General features: G+C 46.9%; 1 protein-coding gene across 2 annotated transcripts in view; it reads left to right on the top strand.

Annotated features, from left to right (window-relative positions):
- NFE2L2 (NFE2 like bZIP transcription factor 2) overlaps positions 1-23058 on the top strand; it is a 69637-nt gene that overhangs the window by 32794 nt on the left and 13785 nt on the right. Inside the window, exon 1 of one of the 2 annotated variants that reach the window (XM_069983001.1) lies at positions 11900-12105. The exons of the other annotated variant lie outside the window; for it this stretch is intronic. Within the exon in view, the coding sequence (XP_069839102.1) occupies positions 12064-12105 (42 nt within the window). The 5' untranslated portion in view covers positions 11900-12063. Of the gene's footprint in view, positions 1-11899; positions 12106-23058 lie in introns of those variants that run through there. 2 annotated transcript variants of the gene reach the window in all.

Raw genomic sequence — 23058 nt, 5'->3', positions numbered from 1 at the left:
AATCCAGCCCCCAGATGTCCCCCCACCCACCCATCCTCGGAATTAGTGGGAAGATCGTTCGGGAACTGATCTTCCCACTGCTGGATAAAGGTCACCACCTGTACGGGGATAACTTTTATACCAGCACCTCCTCTTCCGGTCCCTCGCTGCCTGAGCTACTGTAGCTTGCGGCACAATCCGAAAATATCAGAAGCAGTAATAAAGCCCTAATATTTAGCAGCCATGGAGCGGACCCAGCGCTTCTGGATATGAAGGACCCCGTATCGCACCAGGGCAACATTTTCCAGGTGACGTCCCCCACACTGGAGAACGGGAGACCCCAGAAGAAGTGCAGAGTGTGGTGTAACAGGGGGATCAGGAAGGACACCATTTTCCAGTGTGACACCTGTCCTGATCACCCCGGCCTCTGCATACTTGATCGCTTCAAGGCGCACCACACGTCATTGGAGTTCTACATTATCTAAATTCTGTCCCTTATTCCTATTTCAGGGGTCACGTTGATCCAGGGATTATTCTAATTGCCATTATGGAGTGAGGAAGGAATTTTTCCCCTGTGATGAGGCTACTGTCGTCTGCCTCACAAGGGTTTTTTGCCTTCCTCTGGATCAACACAGGTTGAATTTGATGGACACCTGTCATTTTCAACCTTATAAACTAATAATTGGCCTAATACCCCCAAATAAATTATAATTGTCCCTTTTCCCCAGCTAAGTAGGTATGGCCGCCATTCCCATTAGAAGATACCATGATGCAATTACAAAGCCTCTGTGCTGCCAGGACAGTAGAAACCCCCCACAAGTGACCCCATTCTGCAAACTACACCCCATAAGGAATCTAACGAGGGGGGCAGTGGGGATATGGCCCCCTGGTGACAGCCACATTTGGGCCGTGAAAATGAAAAAAAATTGTATTTTTTATTTTCATGGCACATGTTCCACTTATGTGCCCGTCACCAGTGGGGTCCATATGCTCACTGTACCCCTTGTTGGATTCCTTATGGGGTGTAGTTTTCATAATGGGGTCACTTGTGGGGGGTTTCTACTGTCCTGGCAGCACAGGAGCTTTTTAATTGCGACATGGCCTCCATCCTCCATTCCAGCCTCTAAATAGCGCTCTGTCCCTTTGGTGGCTTGCCCTCTGGGCATATGGCACATTATATCCACATGTGGGGTATTTTCGTACTCAGGAGAAATCACCCTACACGTTTTGTGTTCACTTTCTTTTTTAACCCCTTGTGGAAAAGGAAAAAATCAAGGCTAGACCAACATTTAGTGTAAAAAATGTTTAATTTTTACACTAAATCATTGATCTTGTCTTGATTTTTTCATTTTCACAAGTTGTTAAAAGATAAAAAAAACACTAAATGTGTAGAGCAATTTCCCCTGAGTATGGAAATACCCCACATGTGGACATAAAGCGCCATGCGGTTGCAGGGTAAGCCTCCAAAGGGAAGGAGCGCCATTTGGCTTTTTGAGGCTGGATTTGGCTGGAATGGATTTCGAGGGGCCATGTTGCATTTAAAAGGCCCCTGTGTTGCCAAGACAGTTGAACCCCCCCACAAGTGACCCCATTATGGAAACTACACCCCTTAGGGAATGTAACAAGGGGTGTAGTGAGCATATGGACCCCACTGGTGACGGGCACAAATGTGGAACAATATGGCGTGAAAATGAAATATTACATTTTTTACACTCTATTGTTGGTTTAGCCTTAAATTTTTCATTTTCACAAGAGGTTAAAAGAGAAAAAAACACACAAAATGTGTAGAGCAATTCCCCCTGAGTCCGTAAATACCACACATGTGGACATAAAGCGCCATGTGGGCGCAGGGCAAGCCTCCGAAGGGAAAGAGCGCCATTTGGATTTTGCAGGCTGGATGTGGCCAGAATGGATGATGAACGCCATGTCGCATTTACAGAGCCCTCGTGCTGCCAAAACACTGGAAACCCCCCACAAGTGACCCCATTCTGGAAACTACACCCCTCAAGGAATCTAACAAGGGGTGCAGTGAGGATATGGACCCCTTGATGACGGCCACATTTGTGCCGTGAAAGTGAAAAAATGAAATTTTTCCCTTTCACGTCACATTGTTCCACATTTGTGCCCGTCACCAGTGGGGTCCAGATGCTTACTGAACCCCTTGTTAGATTCCTTGAGGGGTGTAGTTTCCAGAATGGGTCACTTGTGGGGGGTTTCCAGTGTTTTGGCAGCACGAGGGCTCTGTAAATGCGACATGACCCTTGAAATCCATTCCAGTAAAATCCAGCTTTCAAACGCCAATTGGCGCTCCTTCCCTTTGGAGGCTCGTCCTGCGCCCGCTTGGCACTTTATGTCCACATGTGGGGTATTTCTGTACTCGGGAGAAACTGCGCTACATGTTTAGTGTTTTTTTTTTCTTTTATCCCCTTGTAAAAATGAAAAATGAAGGGTAGAACAACATTTTAGTGTAAAAAATAGAATTTTTCCTTTTTTACACCACATTGTTCTGAAAATCTGCAAAGCACCTGTGGGGTCCAAATGCTCACCGCACCCCTTGTTACATTCCTTGAGGGGTGTAGTTTTCTAAATGGTGTCCCTTTAGGGGTGCTTTTTAGGTTTTGGAACCCCAGAGCCTCTGCCAACCTGAAGTGGTATGGTCAAAAATGACCAAATATAACGGAGGCGTTGAAATTCACTAGGCACTCCCTTATATCTGAGGCTTGTGGTTGCATCAAATAGCGCAATAGGGCCACATATGGGATATTTCTATAAACTGCAGAAACGGAGCAATCAATATTGGGGTGCATTTCTCTGCTAATAGGTTTATCATTATGAAAGATATTGGATCACAATAAAATCTCTGCACAGAAAATAAAAATTTTCAAATTTCTTACACACTTCGCTTTTATTTCTGTGACTCCCCTAAAGGGTTAAAAAACTTTCTGGATGTGCTTTTGCAGAGTTTGGGGGGTGCAGTTTCTGAAATGGGGTGCTTTGTGGGGCTTTCTAATATACAGGCCCCTCAAATACACTTTGAACCTGAACAGGTCCCTAAAAATATCTGATTTTGAAATTTTACAGAAAATTTGGAAAATTGCTGCTAATGTTTTAAGCTTCCTATTGTCTAAAAAAAATTAAATATAGTTTAATAAATGCCGCCAACATAAAGTAGACATGTTGCTAATGCTATTTAATATATAATTGATGTGGCATAATCATTTTCTGTATAAGCAGAAAGGTTTCAAATTTGGAAAAATGCATTTTTTTCACAATTTTTCACGTTATTTTGGTGTTTTTCATAAAGATTTGTTATGAGTATCGACTCCATTTTAACAGAAATGTAATGTACAATATGTCACGAGAAAACAATCTCAGAATCGTCCGGATAGGTAAAAGCATCCCGAAGTTATTAATGAATAAAGTGACACTGGTCATATTCATAAAATTTGTCTCTGTCCTTAAGGCCATTTCAGGCTCTGTCCTTAAGGGGTTAAGACTACAGTCTAAAACGCCAATCTTCAGTAATTCCCTGCCAGCACACAGTTTGGATTTGTGTAGATTAATGTAGTGCAGATTTTCTGTGGATCCTGGTGCAGAAACTCTTCAGCTTTTTAGTAAATACTCCCCCTGTGTGAGAGACCCTAAAACTAATTGTAATCTTCAAACCTAACTTCCATGTGTTACATGTACCTCATACCAGGCGGAATGATGTAGCAGCACAGAATTTAGGACCAAATGTTCTGATCCCCCAGGGAATAGTGATAATCAAGACTTCACCTTTAAAAGTACAGATATGTTTCAGCATGCTTTATAGCTTGTTCTGCAGTGTGGCGGTAGAAGGTCTTTACAGACATCTTACAAGTAAAGCCGTATTAATATTGTTTAACACAAATAAAATCCTGTTTTCGTGAACTCTCGCCAAGAAGCTTAGTGGATTGGAGACGTTAAAAGTACTTGTGGTTATACCAGATGCGCCACAGCCTAATTCTCATTAACCTTGATGTTTTCCGTACGCACAGCCACCAGTCCTTTAGTGTGGTCTTTAGTGTTTTAGGATGATATTCCTCAGGTATTACTTAGAGTCAAGTCCTTACTATAGGAAACTGACCACAGAGCCTTCTCCTGGCCCTATTTAAGTGCAGCATAAACTAGTGACAGAGAAGCTGAACAGAATGATGTGTCACGTATATAGTTTTTTGTAGTGGATTTGGAGATATTCTCCTAAATAGCAAGGAAAATAACTAATCCTCTTATTATGTGCATGTGCTTAGTAGTCCTGGATATTCATGAGCACCAGTTCCCTCTGCCCACCGGCTGCATATTGGCATCTGTCTATCTATGCTGTGTATAGGCAGACAGCTTTCAACCAGCAGTTGGAGGACAGGCATATTAGAACAGCAGAACAAAATTATGTAAGTAATACATTGATCTGTTCAGAATTTCTGTCACTAGGTTATGCTGTCCTCATTTAAGGCATTATAAACCTAGTGACAGATTGTCTTTAAAGGGGTACTCCAGCGGAGGGGGGCACTTTTTTGCTGGGACCGGGGAGGAGGTGGCCGAGGGAAAAGACGTCCACTCACCACCCCAGTTCCAGCGGCGGGTGCCGCATCGCGGCACCCCAGTGCCCGGCCGCTTCTGGGTGTCTGACACGGGCCCGAGACGTGACGTCTCAGGTCCGCTCAGCCACTCAGTGAAGGAGGCGGGATCCGTCACGTCTCGGGCCCGGGTCAGACACCCGGAAGAGGACGGGAACCGAGCACTGGAGCGCCGCAATGCGGGACCTGCCGCTGGAGCCGGGGAGGTGAGTGGACATCTTTTCCCTCAGCCACCTCCTCCCCGGTCCCAGCAAAAAAGTGCCCCCCTGCTGGAGTACCCCTTTAAGTCAGATTGTGGACAAAGAATCTACTGTCCGTTCAGCGTGATGTAACACATTGTTGATGGCAGATTATTTTTTACATGTCCCATGTGAGTGTTCTGAGTAGCTCGCCCATCGGATGATTGCTGAATCTATTACATGTGGTGATATCTGCCATATAATAAGGCCTTTAGGGTGGTGCAGTGAAGGAGGGCTGCACAGGTGATGTTATAGATGGCAATTTGCATTGAGTGTCCAGTCCAATTGTGTTTGGGTTCCCTTGACACCATATGGGAGAAGAAGAAAGGTAACTCAGTCTTTTACTTTATCCAATAATATTCCATTAAAAAGTTGGAGCATGGGAATCATTCTTGAGGATGTGAGGTAGGAAATAAGGTCCCAATAATGCTACGCTCTGGTCTAACCCCTGACAAAGCTATAGCCTGGTGTTTTATAGGGGGTAAGAGTAGCAGTCATGCCAGGCCCTGGTGCCTGAGGGGCCCTCAGCTTCCTCTGTCACATAGTAAGACATCAGTATTTTGAATGGTACATGGTAGATGGGGACCCTGTTACAGATGGTGCTCACAAGCTACAGGTTGAGCCCTATTACATAAGGTCATTATCAGCTGATTGGGACATTCTGACCTGTGGAAAATATATCGTCCTTCAGCCACACTTCTCTCTGTAGTGGATGTGTGGCCGGACATCACTTTGCAGGAAAGCGACGATCCAGCAACAGTTTACCTGGTGCGAACACATGACTGATCGGCCTTGTGAAGGATCTGTAGATGAGTGGCGGTCACCGAGATCAGTGGTCGTTTACAGACCGGCCATCTAATCCGTCCTTTACATCTCGTAATGGGAATACACAAGAAGGAAATGATGGTGATGTTTACTGTACACTAAGGGGTAGACACTATGACATCTACACTGCAGCAATACATTTACAAAATACAGGCCCCATAAACACCACCAGCGCGCTGCCAGGCTAGGAACTTGGAATTTTTAAAGATAAATACTGTAGATCTGTGTGCTTTGTATACATAACTTACGTAACAATGTGCATTTGTATGTAATGCGTTTAGTATAAACTGGAACACAAAGTGCACTTCTATATGCTTCCCTGGACACAGCCATGGCAACCAGAATGACTTTGTACTCTACTGTATATGTATTCCCCTGAACAGTAAAACTATGTCAGATTACATAAGGACAGCGCTCCTCCACACCTTCACCATGCTAAAGATCTAGACAGCATGTTGTTGTACAGGGCCGGCCTGGGGGTAAATGGCGCCCTCTCAAAACCTTATTTGCGGCACCCCCCTTTAAGGTATAATAAAGCTCCTTCAGCCTCCCACCCCTCCAGACAACACCCATGACCCGACCCCCCACCATACACACAACTACCCCCCCAGCCATTCACACAACTTACAGCCCCCCAAAAACTATCATACCCAGCTCCCTATACAACTACCACCCCCAGCCCCCCAAACAACTAAAGCCCCCACCCAACTACAGCTCTCCTCACAACTACCACCCCCAGCCCCCCACACAACTACAACCCCCTGCCCCCCCAAACAACTATAGCCCCCACCCAACTACAGCTCTCCTCACAACTACCACCCCAAGCCCCCCACACAACTACCACCCCAGCTCCTCACAAAACTACCACCCCCTGCCCCCCCAAACAACTATAGCCCCCACCCAACTACAGCTCTCCTCACAACTACCACCCCAAGCCCCCCACACAACTACCACCCCCAGCTCCTCACAAAACTACCACCCCTGCCCCCCCAAACTATAGCCCCCACCCAACTACAGCTCTCCTCACAACTACCACCCCCAGCCCCCCACACAACTACAACCCCCTGCCCCCCCAAACAACTATAGCCCCCACCCAACTACAGCTCTCCTCACAACTACCACCCCAAGCCCCCCACACAACTACCACCCCAGCTCCTCACAAAACTACCACCCCCTGCCCCCCCAAACAACTATAGCCCCCACCCAACTACAGCTCTCCTCACAACTACCACCCCAAGCCCCCCACACAACTACCACCCCCAGCTCCTCACAAAACTACCACCCCCTGCCCCCCCAAACTATAGCCCCCACCCAACTACAGCTCTCCTCACAACTACCACCCCAAGCCCCCCAAACAACTACCACCCCCAGCTCCTCACAAAACTACCACCCCCAGCCCCCCCAAACAACTAACACCCCCAGCCCCCGAAACAACTACAGCCCCCACCCAACTACAGCTCCCCACACAACTACCACCCAACTACAGCTCCCCACACAACTACCACCCGTAGTTTTCTTTGTAGTCTCTGGAAGAAAGTGGCTGTGTTTATCTAACCCCTTTAACACTCTTCAGGATATCTATTTGCCCTAAAAGGGGCATTGGGTTCAGTTTCCCTGCCTACCAGCAGCAACCAGTCCCTGCTCTAGCCTGCAGCAGAATGGTGGCGGGACGCCTGACTGCCGCTGTTATACATACTGGGAAAGGCTGTGTTTGTCCACTGAAGTAAGGTTTGCTAATTGGTTGCTTAGCAGCTTTTCATAAAATGTATTGTTTGAGTGGATTTTGTTGCTGAATTCTGGGCTGGGGTCTGGGGACCTGAACACGTTCATTTGGGAACGGACACAGACTTTACAGCAGCAAAGGTTAAGATGATCTGCAACTGGGATTAAAGTGTCACTGTGGTTATAATTTTCAAAATCTAAATCACCAGTAGAAGTGAAATAAAGCAAGTTTGCAATATACATTAATTATTTTTTAGTTGTTGTTATCATGCTGTATAACAAAGCTGTACTTACCAGAAATCCAGGTCCAGTCTCCTGAAGGCAGATTTTCTGACTGGTTGTAAAAAAACAGACTAAACACAGGGATTCCGGCCAGTACAGAGAGTCACAGCTCAATGTGTCCATCAGTCACATGACTGCCTTCTCTCTGTAAGTGCTTAATGTTCACTTCGGATCCTGAACACGAACTTAAAAAAAATTTAAAATAAAAAGATTGTGATGTGTTTGTGTGCGCCGAACACTAACAAACAAATAACAAACGTACTACACATGTGTACAAATTATCAGGTGCAAAGCGTAAAATAGGTAACAACGGAGCAATTGCGAGGCGAGTAGCATTAGTGTAACCTTTTATTCGCCCCTGCGTATTTACTGGCGATCACTGGAACACAGCAGAGCCAGACAGAAAAATTAAAGGGGTTGTTCACCAAATTTTTTTTTCTTTCAAATCAACTGGTGCCATAAAGTGCCAGAGATTTGTAATTCACTTCTATTAAAAATCTTAAGTCTTCCAGTACTTATCAGCTGCTGTGTGTCCTGCAGGATGTGGTGTTTTCTTTCCTATCTGACACAGTGCTCTCTGTTGCCTCCTCTGTCCATGTCAGGAACTGTCCAGAGCAGCAGCAAATCCCCATAGAAAACCTCTCCTGCTTTCCAGACTGGAAATAATACAACTTCCTGCTAGGCATACAGCAGCTGATAAGTACTGGAAGGCTTGAGATTTTTTTAATAGAAGTAAATTACAAATCTCTGGCACTTTGTGGCAGCAGTTGATTTGAAAGAAAAAATTTTTTGGTGTACAAGCCCTTTAATGAAAAAATTCTGGATTTTGTCACCCTCCCTACACTGACAATTTCACAACGTTCTAAGCCCTACTCGGTCAGCTCTCCCTCCCTACACTGACTACCACTGTGAGTATTGCTGCCTAACTATATTCAGATGCTGTCCCTGCTTGTTTCACTCTCCCTACTGAACGGCACAAGAATCAGGAAAGACTGTGAGAAAATTCGCCTCAGCGTTGCGTTTTTATAGCATGTACATAACGTACGTAATGACGCTAATCTTACAGCCAATCACAGTAATGCCAGTAGTGAACGTGGCCACCACATGACCTGATGTGCCCTTCCTTCCCCACATGTTCATTGGCTCTTTCAAATTGGTGGGAGAAAGTTTACGCAGTTGCATACATCGCAAGATAAACGTTCGCATGTTCGAAAATGATGGTTATAACCATTCTGATCATCGAACAAATTGTTATTGATCGGCAAACGCGAACAATTAGCGTCATGTTCGTACGAACATCTTCACTCATCACTAGTTATAAGGACAGGTACACTTCAAGTGATGATTTGAGGCAGGGGTATGTAGCAAACTATGTAAAGCTATGTTCACACAATGTATGTTTTCGTAAAAGTACGCCCGTTGTTGTAATCGGCAACAACGGCCATACTTTTCATGAAAACATACGTTACCTATTCCTCTATGGGATCCCGGACAGGCTCTCTCGCAGCACCGTAGAAAACTGACACGTCAGTTTTCTGCGGCCGCTATTCAGTGAATAGTGGCCGCAGAAAGCCCTGTCAGTTCACATTATGGAGCTCCGGCCGCTTGCTCCATAGTGTGCAGTGGAGTGCTCTGATGCGGGCACGCCCGGATGCGCCCGCATCGGAATTCTGCGGCCCGAAAGATCATCCGTCCGGTAGTACCGGCTGGGAAGATCTTTCAGAGACTGGCTGTTCCGTGACCCGGCCGGGTGACAAAACGGCCGGTCTCTTACGCTGTGGGGACATATCCTAACAATGTAAAGAAGCAGGAGACAGGAGAGGGGAGGGCACTGGTGGGTGATCCTCCCATTCTGGGGGCACTGATGGGTGATCCTCCCATTCTGGGGGCACTGGTGGGCCATCCTTCTGTTCTGGCGGCACTGGTGGGTGATCCTCCCATTCTGGGGGCACTGGTTGGCGATCCTCTTGTTCTGGGAGCACTGGTGGGCGATACTCTTGTTCTGGGAGCTCTGGTTGGCCATCCTCCTGTTCTGGGGGCACTGGTGGGCCATCCTCCTGTTCTGGGGGTACTGGTGGGCCATCCTCCTGTTCTGGGGGTACTGGTGGGCCATCCTCCTGTTCTGGGGGTACTGGTGGGCCATCCTCCTGTTCTGGGGGCATTGGTGGGCCATCCTCCTGTTCTGGGGGCAGTGGTGGGCCATCCTCCTGTTCTGGGGGCACTGGTAAGCCATCCTCCTGTTCTGGGGGCAGTGGTGGGCCATCCTCCTTTTCTGGGGGCAGTGGTGGGCCATCCTCCTGTTCTGGGGGCAGTGGTGGGCCATCCTCCTGTTCTGGGGGCACTGGTGGGCCATCCTCCTGTTCTGGGAGCACTGGTGGGCCATCCTTCTGTTCTGGGGGCACTGGTGGGCCATCCTCCTGTTCTGGGGGCAGTGGTGGGCCATCCTCCTGTTCTGGGAGCACTGGTGGGCCATCCTTCTGTTCTGGGGGCACTGGTGGGCCATCCTCCTGTTCTGGGGGCACTGGTGGGCCATCCTTCTGTTCTGGGGGCACTGGTGGGCCATCCTCCTGTTCTGGGGGCACTGGTGGGTAATCCTCCTGTTCAGGGGGCACTGGTGGGTAATCCTCCTGTTCAGGGGGCACTGAAGGGCGATCCTCTTGTTCTAGGGGTGATGGGGAGGGGCACTATGTGGGGGGGGGTGATGGGGAGGGGCAGTATGTGGGGGGGGGGGTGATGGGGAGGGGCACTATGTGGGGGGGGGTGATGGGGAGGGGCACTATGTGGGGGTAGATGGGGGGGCACTATGTGGGGGTGATGGGGAGGGGCACTATGTGGGAGTTGATGGGGAGGGGCACTATGTGGGGTGATAAGGAGGGGCACTATGTGGGGGTGATGGGGAGGGGCACTATGTGGGGTGATAAGGAGGGGCACTATGTGGGGGTGATGGGGAGGGCACTATGTGGGGGGTGATGGGGAGGGGCACTATGTGGGGGGTGATGGGGAGGGGCACTATGTGGGGGTAGATGGGGAGGGCACTATGTGGGGGGTGATGGGGAGGGCACTATGTGGGGGTGATGGGGAGGGCACTATGTGGGGGTGATTGGGAGGGCACTATGTGTGTGTGTGGGGGGGGGTGATGGGGAGAGGCACTATGTGGGGGGTGATGGGGAGGGCACTATGTGGGGGTGATGGGGAGGGCACTATGTGGGGGGTGATGGCGAGGGCACTATGTGGGGGTGATGGGGAGGGCACTATGTGGGGGGTGATGGGGAGGGGCACTATGTGGGGGTAGATGGGGGGGGCACTATGTGGGGGTAATGGGGAGGGGCACTATGTGGGGGGTGATGGGGACGGCACTATGTGGGGGTGATGGGGAGGGCACTATGTGGGGGTGATGGGGAGGGCACTATGTGGGGGTGATGGGGAGGGCACTATGTGGGGGGTGATGGGGAGGGGCACTATGTGGGGTGATAAGGAGGGGCACTATGTGGGGGTGATGGGGAGGGCACTATGTGGGGGTGATGGGGAGGGCACTATGTGGGGGTGATGGGGAGGGCACTATGTGGGGTGATAAGGAGGGGCACTATGTGGGGGTGATGGGGAGGGGCACTATGTGGGGTGATAAGGAGGGGCACTATGTGGGGGTGATGGGGAGGGCACTATGTGGGGGTGATGGGGAGGGCACTATGTGGGGGGTGATGGGGAGGGCACTATGTGGGGGTGATGGGGAGGGCACTATGTGGGGGTGATGGGGAGGGCACTATGTGGGGGTGATGGGGAGGGCACTATGGGATCAGGACTCTGGCAGGCTCCGGGCAGTACAGTTACAGGCCCAGGGACAATCCAGCACAGGGATGATCTTCAGTAAACAGCGCGAAGCAGCGCCTGACAGCTGTGATTGGTCACTGATCGCCTCCCTGACCAATCACAGCGCTCGCCGGTATGGGGCCGCTCCAGTGCTCCTGTGCTGCTCTGCTGCCAGTGACAGTGACAGCCTTAGGTGACAGCAGTGACAGCGCTGCCTGTAATACAGCACAGACATGAATCTCACACAGGAATCTCTTCGGGAAAGTAGGAATTTTTATTGTTATACAAATTCAGCCAGCAGTAAAGGGGTTAATAAAGAGGGCGTGGTCGGAGGGTGGTGGGCGACGAGCGCAGCATCGTGATGTCTTGTGTCATCACCTGTGGGCGGGGTCGGATAATCCTACGCTGCTCTCATTGGCTGAGAGGGCTTGACAGTCGACTTTGGCCGTGTTGCCCCGGACTTTCCCGTCATAGCTCTTAGGACGGTCCTGAGAACGGAGTGAGAGTCACCGGTCCGGGAAGAGTAATACGGGGGGCGCGGCACACCGACAGACCTGGACATACTGCGACAACTTCACGGAGGATATTCCCGGCCGGGGCTAGGGGCCACCATGATGGAAATAGAGTTACCCCCCGCTAAGCAGTCACAGCAGGTGAGGAGACACCTGGGGGCGGCGCCGGGATGTCACCTTGGTGTCTGGATATGGAGCGCGGGGCCCGCTGACGTCACGTGACCAATCATCGGCCGATATCATCTGTGCCATGCGATATCGATTGGATCTGTGGGGACCAATCGGCTGGAAAGTGTTGTTATACTTTGTATCAATGTATGGGACAATGTAATCAGCTTGTTATTGATCACAATGATTTTGACATTGGTGAAAGTTTGTCGATCGCATCGGCTGTGGATTTATTGGGAAACTTTCCCATTTGTTAGCATAAAACGGCCGCTATTGGGGGGTAAAAAAATTCTCAAAAGTTCTGATGTCCGTAGCCGCCTGCCAGTCGCCAGCGATCCGCTGACCCATTTAGAGCTGAAGGCCAGGTCATGTGATCCAATGGACCTACCGGTCTGTAGTCGCCAGCGATCCCCAACCAGTGGCTGTCCAGTTGTTGTAAATGTACAGTGGCTGTCTGGGCATGCTGGGAGTTGTAGTTCTGCAGCAGCTGGAGGGTCTGGGGGGGTACATACTTTCCTTAGCCTGTTAGGAGTTAATCACGGGGGGAGTGACGTCTCCGCTTCTGCTGGAGGAATGAGAAACACATAGCTGGAGTACTAAGGAGACTGGTGGTAGGGGAAAGTGCAGAGAATTGTGTCCTGTCAGCTGGGACTTGTACTGTCACATCCGGTCGGGGCCTCAGATGCTGCAGAACCTCATGTCTCTGGGCTCTGAGATCACCTGCGTAGTACGGGAATGTGCCACAACTTAGATCACCTTAGAACCGCGTTCTCTAACCTTTGACCCTCCAGTGGTTGCAGAACTACAACTCCCATTATGCCGGGACAGACGAAGAAGGTAAAGCCATGCTGGGAGATGTAGTTCTGCCACCACTGCCGCAGGAAGGGATTATCAGGAACTTTTCTCCATAGTTGGAGCCCACCGTCCCGTCCCATTATTGTCCCAGTATCCGCCAGATTGATACAATGTCTAAATATTTGGGGAAGTTTACAATGTTGTTGCGTTTCTAGAACACAGATCAGGCCCCAGCAGCTGCGGCTTGTCATAAACATGGAAGGGGTTAATGTTTCCTTTCGTTCTGGTCTTCAGCCTCCATACTGGGGTTCTATGGAGGAGCGTGCATGGTCTCTCCTAGACAACTGAATGTGCAGAGTCACCAGGGGGCTCCTTAGGGGATTCGGGGAGAACTTACAAGGAAGTGTTCAGAACTTGTTGTATATTATACAGGACATTATAGACTCCATGCTGCAGGACAGCTTTATAAAAAAAAAATAATAAAATAAACTAAGTACCCTTGAACAAAAACGTAGCAGAAAATGTAACTTTTGATAAGTTGGTAAAAACTCTGTTCAGCTTTCAGGGAAAGCTGGGTGACGGCTGATGAAGGCTGCCACCACACAGTGCTTGTTAATAAATGTATCCAGGTAGGCTGGGTTCACAGTTTTTTTTTTTTTTTTTGTTTTTGTTTTTTTCATCAGTTTTTGCAAAAAAACAGATGAAAAAACTGATGCATTTGTGTGCATCCGTTTTTCCATTGACTTCCACTATAATAAAAGCATCAAAATGCATACACAATAAAGCACACAAAAATAAGGTCGGCTACGTTTTTGTGTACGTTGATCATAACGCCAGTTTTTTTTTTTTTTTTACTTACGTACACAAAAATGTAGCTGACCTTATTTTTGTGTGCTTTACTGTGTATTGTGTACGCATTTTGCTGCTTTTATTATAGTGGAAGTCAATGGAAAAACGGATGCACACAAATGCACCCTTTTTTTTTTTTGCAAATACATAGTGTGAACCCAGCCTTATTTAGCGATACAAGTGCTGTACATGTTTGTTATAACTAAGTAAACTTGCCATGCAGGAGTCTAGAGAGCTGGGTAACGGCCACTTAAGGGGCAGTAACGTTTCAAGTGTTTCTGCCCCAGACCCACGGCAGACTTTGCTGCAAAAACCTAATGTGTAAGGCTGGGGTCACATCACGATTTTGCTATCCGTTCTATGCTGTTGTATGCCACAGATTTTTTTTAAATTTTTTTTTTTTACATTATGTAATGTACACAGAAACGTGGTCGACCACGTTTTTCTGTACGTTTTCCAAAGGGATACAGGGAGACGGATTGCAAAATCGTGATGTGAACCGAGCCTTGCATGTGGATTTGACATCAATAGAGCTTGTTCACACCTACAGAAAAATAATAAAATGCAACTTATTTCCATGGATTCCGCATACAGGAACATAAGAGCCATTGAATAACAATGAAATTACTGTTCATATAGATCCGTGACACTTCAGTCTGTATCTGAGTGCCAGTCTTGGATTCCTGCCAGTGGATCCTTTGGCCTAAACCGGACATATGTGAACATACCCGTATATTAAAAGGTGAAATCGGCTGTTGAAATTTGCTACAGAACTTTGAATGCTGTGGATTTTTTGCGGCAGATCCATGGATGAAATCCACAATGTGTGGATTTAAAATACAGTAACCCAGGGGAGGTCCTTCTTTTATCTAAAGGATAACCCTGGGTCTGACACTTGATGTTCTGCACATGTTGATATTTGCAGTCTATGCTGTAAAGTTATTTGAAGGTTAGGCGAAGTGTTATAGGTGGGAAAAAATTATTGTTGTTGTTTTTTTATGTTTTACATGAACCAGGGAGAATATGCAGTGATGGCAACATCCAGGATTAGAAAAAAAACCCACAGCTACTTTCTAGCAAAAACAGCACCACCCCTGTGCTCAGGTTGTGTGTGATGTTATATTTCATCTCTATTCACTTCAATGGAACTAAGCTGCAAAACCCCGGATCTAAACTGGAGATGAGTGGTGCTGTTTCTGGAAGAAAGTGGCCACGTTTTTTTCCCAGCATCTCCCGGTGTTCATCCAATCAGTGCACTGCTGTGGGTCAACACACTGATTGGCTGAGCACCAGGAGCCCCCGAAGCAAGCCGGAGCGCAGACCCGGTAATGTATGTACTGGGCCATGGGGGGTAAGGGGGTTGACTTTTACATACAAGCAGCAGGATAACAATCCTGCTGTGAGTATGGAATCTTATTTAACATGACAGTCCAGGATCCGCAGCGGATTTCGCTTCAAATTTGCAGTGTGAAATCTGCTGTGGATCTGTTGTGTGTGTGTGTGTGTGTGTGTGTGTGTGTGTGTGTGTGAACCCACCCTTAAAGGGAACCGAACAGTGCTGAAATGGTTCTCAGAATTATAGTATAGAGCTACTACTGTGGCACGTACTGGCCACGGCTGCAGCAGTAGCTTTATTAAAGGAGCACTCCAGGTGGGGGTTATTTTTAGGGTATGGCTAGTAAAGGGGTGGAAATAGAGGCTGCAAGTCACTTACCTCCCCGGTTCCTCGCCGGGTCCCGGATCTCGACGCCCCGTTCTGCTGTCCGGCCGCCGCTTCCTGGTCTGAGCGGCGGCTTAATACGTGACATCTCAAGGCAGCTCAGCCATTCAGCGTTCGGAGCGGAGTCCCACCTCAGCCGCTAAATAGCTGAGCTGCTTTGAGACGTCACGTATTAAGCCGCAGCTCAGACCAGGAAGCGGCGGCCGGACGGCAGAACGGGGCGTCGAGATCCGGGACCCGGCGATGGAATTGGGGAGGAAAGTGACTGGCAGCCTCTATTTCCACCCCTTCCCTGGCTATACCCTAAAATTAACCCCCACCCGGAGTACCCCTTTAATGAGAAAAAGTACTTTTATTCTGTTACGCAAGACGTGGATGGGAGCATATTCAGAACCCCCCAAAGCGTGCACACGAACATAGGTTGGCATGATGGGGTAGCCATAAACATTAGAGATTTAAAAGGTTATTGCCAGGCAGCATGTCCATCTTGTCCAAATTCAGGTTAATTCAGTATAAATGGGGGATATGCAGCTGCCGACATCTCTGATGTCACTTATCATTGGTTGTAGCTGGTTGTTTGCTGGATCCAGTAATAATAATGAGCATTTCCCTGCAGAAGTCTAATGTTTATGAGATTGTCCACCTGCAATGATCACTGGGATCTTCTCAGATCCCTTAGGTCCCAATACAGTAGAGGTCTACTACATTGGGCATGAGTCTGGCTGTGTAATATAGCACCCCGACCCTCCCAGACGTTAGTGGAGCCACATTTGTGGGGTTGTATAACATCAATCCCAACCACCTGCCCTCCCTTGAAAACTCCATGGAAGGGAAGCCATGTAGAGCTCTTTGTGGCCATCTTGTTTGATGGCTGATAATATTGTAGACCGGATATGAGTGCATTTTCATAAAGAAAAAGAGAATGAAATCATTCCGGATGTTTGTCCTTGTACAACAGGCCTTGATCCTCGGCTTTCACCTATTACTGCTGTCACGCAACATGTCAGAGCTGTGGGTGGGACTCCCTGGCCGCCCTGATCTACAGACATGCGGCTCTGCAGCTTTTGTGGGATTACCCCATCTTGCTTTTGTTTGAATATACTTGGATATGTAGTTTCCTGAAAGCTGCAGAGCCGCAGGATGACGACTTCTACTGCGGAGCCCATGCACCATAAATGTTGAAACATTTTATATATGTTTTTAATGAAGAGGGGATGGTCCTTCTTGTGGCGATCCAGTTGGTGTATGGAGTTTTGCAGGCAATGCTCATTGGCAAAAGTGTGCAAATTAACTCTATTCAGAAGAAAGAGAGCTACCCTGTAAGTCTGTGTCCGGCCCATTTAGCAGCCTTGAAACATGACTAGGGATATCGGACAAACCAGAGACTCCATACACTAGCCGGATCTCTGCAAGGAGAACCAGTATTTGCCAAAAGTTGCATCTCACCCAGCCAACCAGCATATAGCTCTCTACTGACAAGAAGCAAGACCCCCTAAATGGCAGATGGTTGCCTCTTCCTTTTGGAGGAGACTCTGGTTTGGCAGAAAATTCCAAGTCATGTTTCAAGACTATTAATTGGGTCAGACAATGACTTAGAGGGTAGCTATGGTTACTTAAATTTGGGGGAGACATATATATTCTATATATTAACAGCCGCTAGTACACACACAGTTACTTAGTTTTCACACTTAGGGCCCTATTCCACCGGTCGACCGAAATCGTTGATTGCTTTATAAGACCTGGACCTATTTTTATCGTTGCTTGTTCGCAAAACGCTCGCAAATCGTTCGCATTGAATAAGACATCGTTCGGTCGTTCGCAGTAGATACGAACGCAATAGCAAAGAAAAAACAATCGCAAATACGATCATAAGTAACTATTATAGTTCAATGGAAATGAGTGAACGTTTTCAGGTCTTTCGCAATAGCGGTAGTTTGAGATCGTTAATCGTTAACGATTATGCGAACGATAATCGTCTGGTGGAATAGGGCCCTTACTCTTTACTGCTATGCCATGGAGAAAGTGCACTGAACTGAACAGGCATGCACTGTGCTGGTGATGGATTACAGTACACCACTATAGATGGCATGTGGAGGGAGGAGGGGTAACTGAGAAGGGGCTTTGCAAGGTGTTGTGTTAGCTGAAAGGAAAAAAATGGCAAGAAAGGGGTAACACAGAATAAGGCTGGGTTCACGCTACGTTTTTGCAATCCGTTTTTTGCAAAAAACTGATCTAAAAAACTGATACGTTTTTCTGTTCACTTCCATTATAAAAAAAAAAAAGGATCAAAACGGATCCGTTTTTTTTTGTTTTTTTTTTGACGGACACAAAAACGTGGTCGACCCAGGTTCACACGTAGTGTGAACCCAGCCTAAGAGTCAGATTATGGTAGGTCTAAACGCCAGGACTTAAGCTGGCAAAGGTAGCACAACACTTTTCTTTGGCGGTGAATTGAGCAGCAGAATGCATGTGCCACTTTGGGGATCATGGATGATCTCAGCAGTCAGACGCACCCACCTACGATTTGACCCTTTTCACCTTGTACTACTCCTTTAAGGCTATTTATTGTGTAAAGAAAAGTTCTGATCAATAGTGTGTCAATTCCCTACCATTCTCTCTGCTTGCTGTTAGTGAATCAAAACTTTGTGTTTTTTTATTTTTTTAATTTCCCTAATGCACATGCATCTGTGTGATCACCTAGACCGATTACCAGATCATCCTCTAGAGATGAGCCAGAAACTTCATTCATTGGCAGCAAGCAGAAAGCTTTCTAACTGTGAGGAATCGAAATGCAGAGTAATATAATGAGAAGTTGCAGGACTTCATCGCTGGTTAGATGGTGGCGGTGGTGGTTGTGAAACATGAGTCAGACTGAAGAAGACAAGCACATTAACATTTCATGCATTGACCTTGTATGTGTCCGGCTCTAACAATGTAATACATTCTAAAAAAGTTAAGTGTCCACAGCTTCTGAAGTATAAATGTTTCTTTATTTAGCGCATCAAAACATAAAACCAACAAAACAAAAAGTGAATGGTGAGCTAAAAACGCCGACGCGTTGCGAGGTTCTCCCTCTTAATCATGGCCTTGATTAAGAGGGAGAACCTCGCAACACGTCGGCGTTTTTAGCTCACCATTCACTTTTTGTTTTGTTGGTTTTATGTTTTGATGCGCTAAATAAAGAAACATTTATACTTCAGAAGCTGTGGACACTTAACTTTTTTAGGATGCCTTACGGGTTGCAGCCCGCAATATGCTCTTCCACGTGCTAGGAGATATCACTTGCCAACTGAGTCAACCATTACAGCAACCATAGGTGAGCGGACCCCCCTTTTTTCTGTTTGTTTCAATGTAATACATTACAGGTTATAACACTATATGAATGTCTGGGTTGTATATATGTTATTTAGTTCTAGTTGCCGGTGACCACAGTAGGATTCTTTAGCTTTTCTCTGTGCAGGAGGGTCTGGTGTCCTTACTCGTTGGCCGTCCGCAGTCCCCTTGAAGGATCCCTGTTCCTGTGCGTGTGAGCTGCTCTGCACTCTGCACAGCAGGGAGTTGTTGGGACTGCTGAGACTCTTGCGCAAGCAGCCTGTGCACTTCTTCCCTCCGCTCCTTCTGCCAAGGGCAGCCTTTTCTTTTCTTTTCCGACTACATCTGGATTTAGCAGCCAGCAGCCATCCACATAATGTTACAGTCAGATTGCACAATTCTGCATACTTTAGCTGATGGATAGGAGACAGTGCAAGTACACAGATATCCTGGAGGAAAGAAGCAAACTTTTTATAGACTGGTTTTCATGTACATCACTGTATCGGGTGTCTGCATAAAACTTTTATAATATCTGTAGTTCTTACGCTTTGCCTGATCTGACCACAATAAACTATATAAGTGACTTTTATGGGTAGGCGGCATGTGCCAGAACGGTTACATCTATTAGATCTCATGATGAGATGACCTGTGGACATTATTGGTACAATATAATATAGTTTTAATAGGATTGGTAGTATTTTCTGTATAAATTGCAGTCAATGATTAACCTTAAAATGATAGGAACAATAATTTCTTCTAGTTTTCGTGTCTGTATTATGGCCCTGGCCTGACCACATATCTGATGAACTGAACTAACAGCTGTGGTCATGATTGGACTTACAAGTAGAGACGAGCAAACGTACAGTAAGTTCTAGGTCTCCCCATATATTTTTAATAACTGATGGCCAAACAATTGTCGGTTTCATCTTCCGCCCACCTCCCGAGCTCCCAGAGTTCCTGTGTTCCCTATGGGGAGGAGTAATCCATTGCTGAAAATAGTTTAGCACTGTACCCAGAGGTTTAACCCCCCCCCCCCCCCCCACTGTTCCTATCCTTGAATATTTCCTTGGAAGATTTAAGTGGTTATACAGAGATAGAAGTAGGTTGATGGTCTAACAGCTGTAAAATCAATGTCATCATCGTCTGATGAACAATGGTTTCATAGACACAAATGTACACATGGGGGAAGATTTATCAAACATGCTGTAAAGTGAAACTGGCTCAGTTGCCCCTAGCAACCAATCAGATTCCACTTTTCATTCCTCACAGACTCTGGAAAATGAAAGGTGGAATCTGGTTGCTAGGGGCAACTGAGCCAGTTTCACTTTACACTATGTTTGATAAATCTCCCCCTTTGAGTCCATATTGGTCATTACAGTTGGTCAATTCGATCAGTGACAGCAAATGGAGGATGAACAACCATTCTGAGAATATTTGTTACTAAAACTGGGACAACTTCAACCATGGACGACTTCTTTTTATGTGGATAACGGATAATACGAAAGATCGATCCGTGTTAAATTGCACCCGACAAATGATTGTTTTTGTTGACATCTTAGACTTTCATCCTCTTTAGTGTATTTTGTATCTGTGTATAGAAGCCTTGTAAGGAATGTAAAGTAACAGTTCTTGGAAATGTCTTATCTTTACGACACAGACTGCTTATGACTAGAACAGTAGGGCATAAAATATTGTTCGTACTTTGATATCTATTGATTGATATGGGTGCTGATCAGTAGAGATGATCGAACAGGGCCGAAGTTCAGGTTTGTACAAATCCAAACCATCGGCATTTGACTCCCGCTGCCTTCCCGTTCTGTGGGGAAGGTGGAGACAGCCTGACTACTGGTAATAGGCTGTATCCCTGTTTTCCAGGCGGTACTGGGCTGTCTCCACCTTCCCCACGGAGCAGGAAGGCAGCGGGAGTCAAATGCCGATGGTTTGGGTTCGTACGAACCAAATAGATTATTTTACAGTAAAGTAAAACCTTATATAAATGTGAATTATATTTCAGAGTAATAACTTTTTGTTACGATTGTGAAATCCCTAAAAGGGGAATAGAAAGTCTGGCGTTCTATTGTATCATGAAATTCCCGTCCTTGTAATTGGGCGATTTATGAAGTCACCATCTCAGTTCCTTAAACTGAACCCCCCATACTTGACCTTTTATAAAGTGAAGTCTTCATTGCGGGTGAAAAACAGGAAACGTATCCTTCTGTCATTCGGTTCGTTTAGGCTCGTCGTTGACTTTCTTGAAATCTTCTAGAAATAAATGGAAATGAACACAGTTGGGTGACACTTTAGTAGGATTTGAATAGATCTTTCTCAATGGATTCCACCAGTTTTGATGGAATCTACCAATAAACTGTCCATAGAGACTGTTTGTCCTCAGAGGTCTTCTGCTGAAAAAAAACACCAAACTAAAGTGACACATGCATTCTACTGAACAAAGTGTGCAAATGTATGAGACAGTTGTGTATAGTATCCTCCAAGTATAAATGCGGACATGTGACCTCTTTGGTTTGGGTACATGAGCCAAACGAGGTGCAGATATGAATGTGCACGGAAAGGCCATAGTCTCACTGGTATTGGGTCATATAAGGCACAGTACCATAACTGTATATTGTTGAATAAGGATTCTACCTATAATTACAGCCATAAGAGAAGCAGATCGCTGATCTCAGGGAGACCAGCCAAACGATAACACTGCCGGCTGCTAGTGAAAGCGCTTAAAGCAGTGAAGTCCTAGGTGCATTGCCCCCTCGGAAACATGAATATGCAAAAGAAGAGCCTGTGGAGCCTCATCAAAGAGTCTCGAAAACACAGGACTAGCCAGATATCCCTCCGGGAAGGACCCAGCCAAGAGGTGGGTCCTTTAAGGAAACCACCAAAAACACCATATTAAGTGGCCCTCTAAGTCAATGTACTGACAAGGGATAAACCAAGGCCAGGTAACCATCCACATACAGCTGTTTCGGGTGTTGCCCCTCATCAGTGTGGAGCAGGATTCTGGCTAGGTGGGAGCAATGCCTAGTAGAGCCATAAGAGAAACAGGTCGCTGATCTTAGGGAGACCAGCCAAACGATAACACTGCCGGCTGCTAGTGAAAGAGCTCAAAGCAGTGAAGTCCTAGGTGCATTGCCCCCTGGGAAACATGAATATGCAAAAAAAGAGCCCGTGGAGCCTCATCAAAGAGTCTCGAAACTGCTCCCCACTGATGATGGGCAACACCCCGAAACAGCTGTATGTGGATGGTTACCTGGCCTTGGTTTTTCCCTTTTCATTACATTGACTTATAGGGCCACTTAATATGGTGGTTTTGGTGGTTTCCTTATAGAAGCCACCCCTTGGCTGGGTCCTTCCCGGAGAGATATCTGTCTAGTCCTGTGTTTCGAGACTCTTTGATGAGGCTCCACGGGCTCTTCTTTTGCATACCTATAATTACAGATCATACTGACATTTTAATTATAGATTTGGTCAGAGTTTGTTCCTTCAGAATAGTCCCTGCCCAGGTAGATTCTCTTCATGAACTCCAGCTTTACCTCGGTGCCAGGGAACACCAGAGGGTACACCTGCTCCACCATCCACCACAGTGACAGGGCGCACCAGCCCTACCTTGGTGTCAGGGCACAACAGCGCTCAGAAGGATTTCATGCGAACCCGAGCTGATTATAAGGGTTAGTATAGATGTATTAGTAGGAACTGAGCCCAGTTATTGGACCCATTAGGATAAGGAGGCAGCATTGTTACATTCAGCATTGCATAGGGACACGCTGCATCCACTTACTGGTTTGCTCATGTAATCATGTTATTATACGCTGTTATGCTTCCATGGCCTCCTGCTCCGTGCTACATTGATAATATAAGTCTCCTAACCCATTTGTCACTATTTTCTAATGCCGGTATGTATCATGTATATGATAATAAATATATATAACGTCAACACATTTTACAGTACGATTCCAAGGATACATAAATTATTTAGAGGCACACGTTATATAGCAGACCCGGGCAAAGTACAGTGAGGGCCTCCAGGTCAGTATTGCCCCATCTCTTATGAGCCATGTCAAGCTGTGCAGGGTTCACTGCCCAACTGGATACTTAGGTAACCTTAAAGAGGTGTTCCAAGAAAAATTTACTTGTCCTCTATACACAGGGGACAGGTAAGAGATCATGGGGGGTCCATCTGCTGAACATCCCCCCCCCCCCGGGCGATTACTGTGGAGGTGCCTGAAAGAGCCGAGTAAACT

Source organism: Dendropsophus ebraccatus, chromosome 9 (assembly GCF_027789765.1).
Source record: "Dendropsophus ebraccatus isolate aDenEbr1 chromosome 9, aDenEbr1.pat, whole genome shotgun sequence".
NCBI classification, from domain to species: domain Eukaryota; kingdom Metazoa; phylum Chordata; class Amphibia; order Anura; family Hylidae; genus Dendropsophus; species Dendropsophus ebraccatus.
The sequence above is the reverse complement of the archived record's forward strand: the minus strand, read 5'-3'. Positions and strand labels throughout refer to the sequence as shown.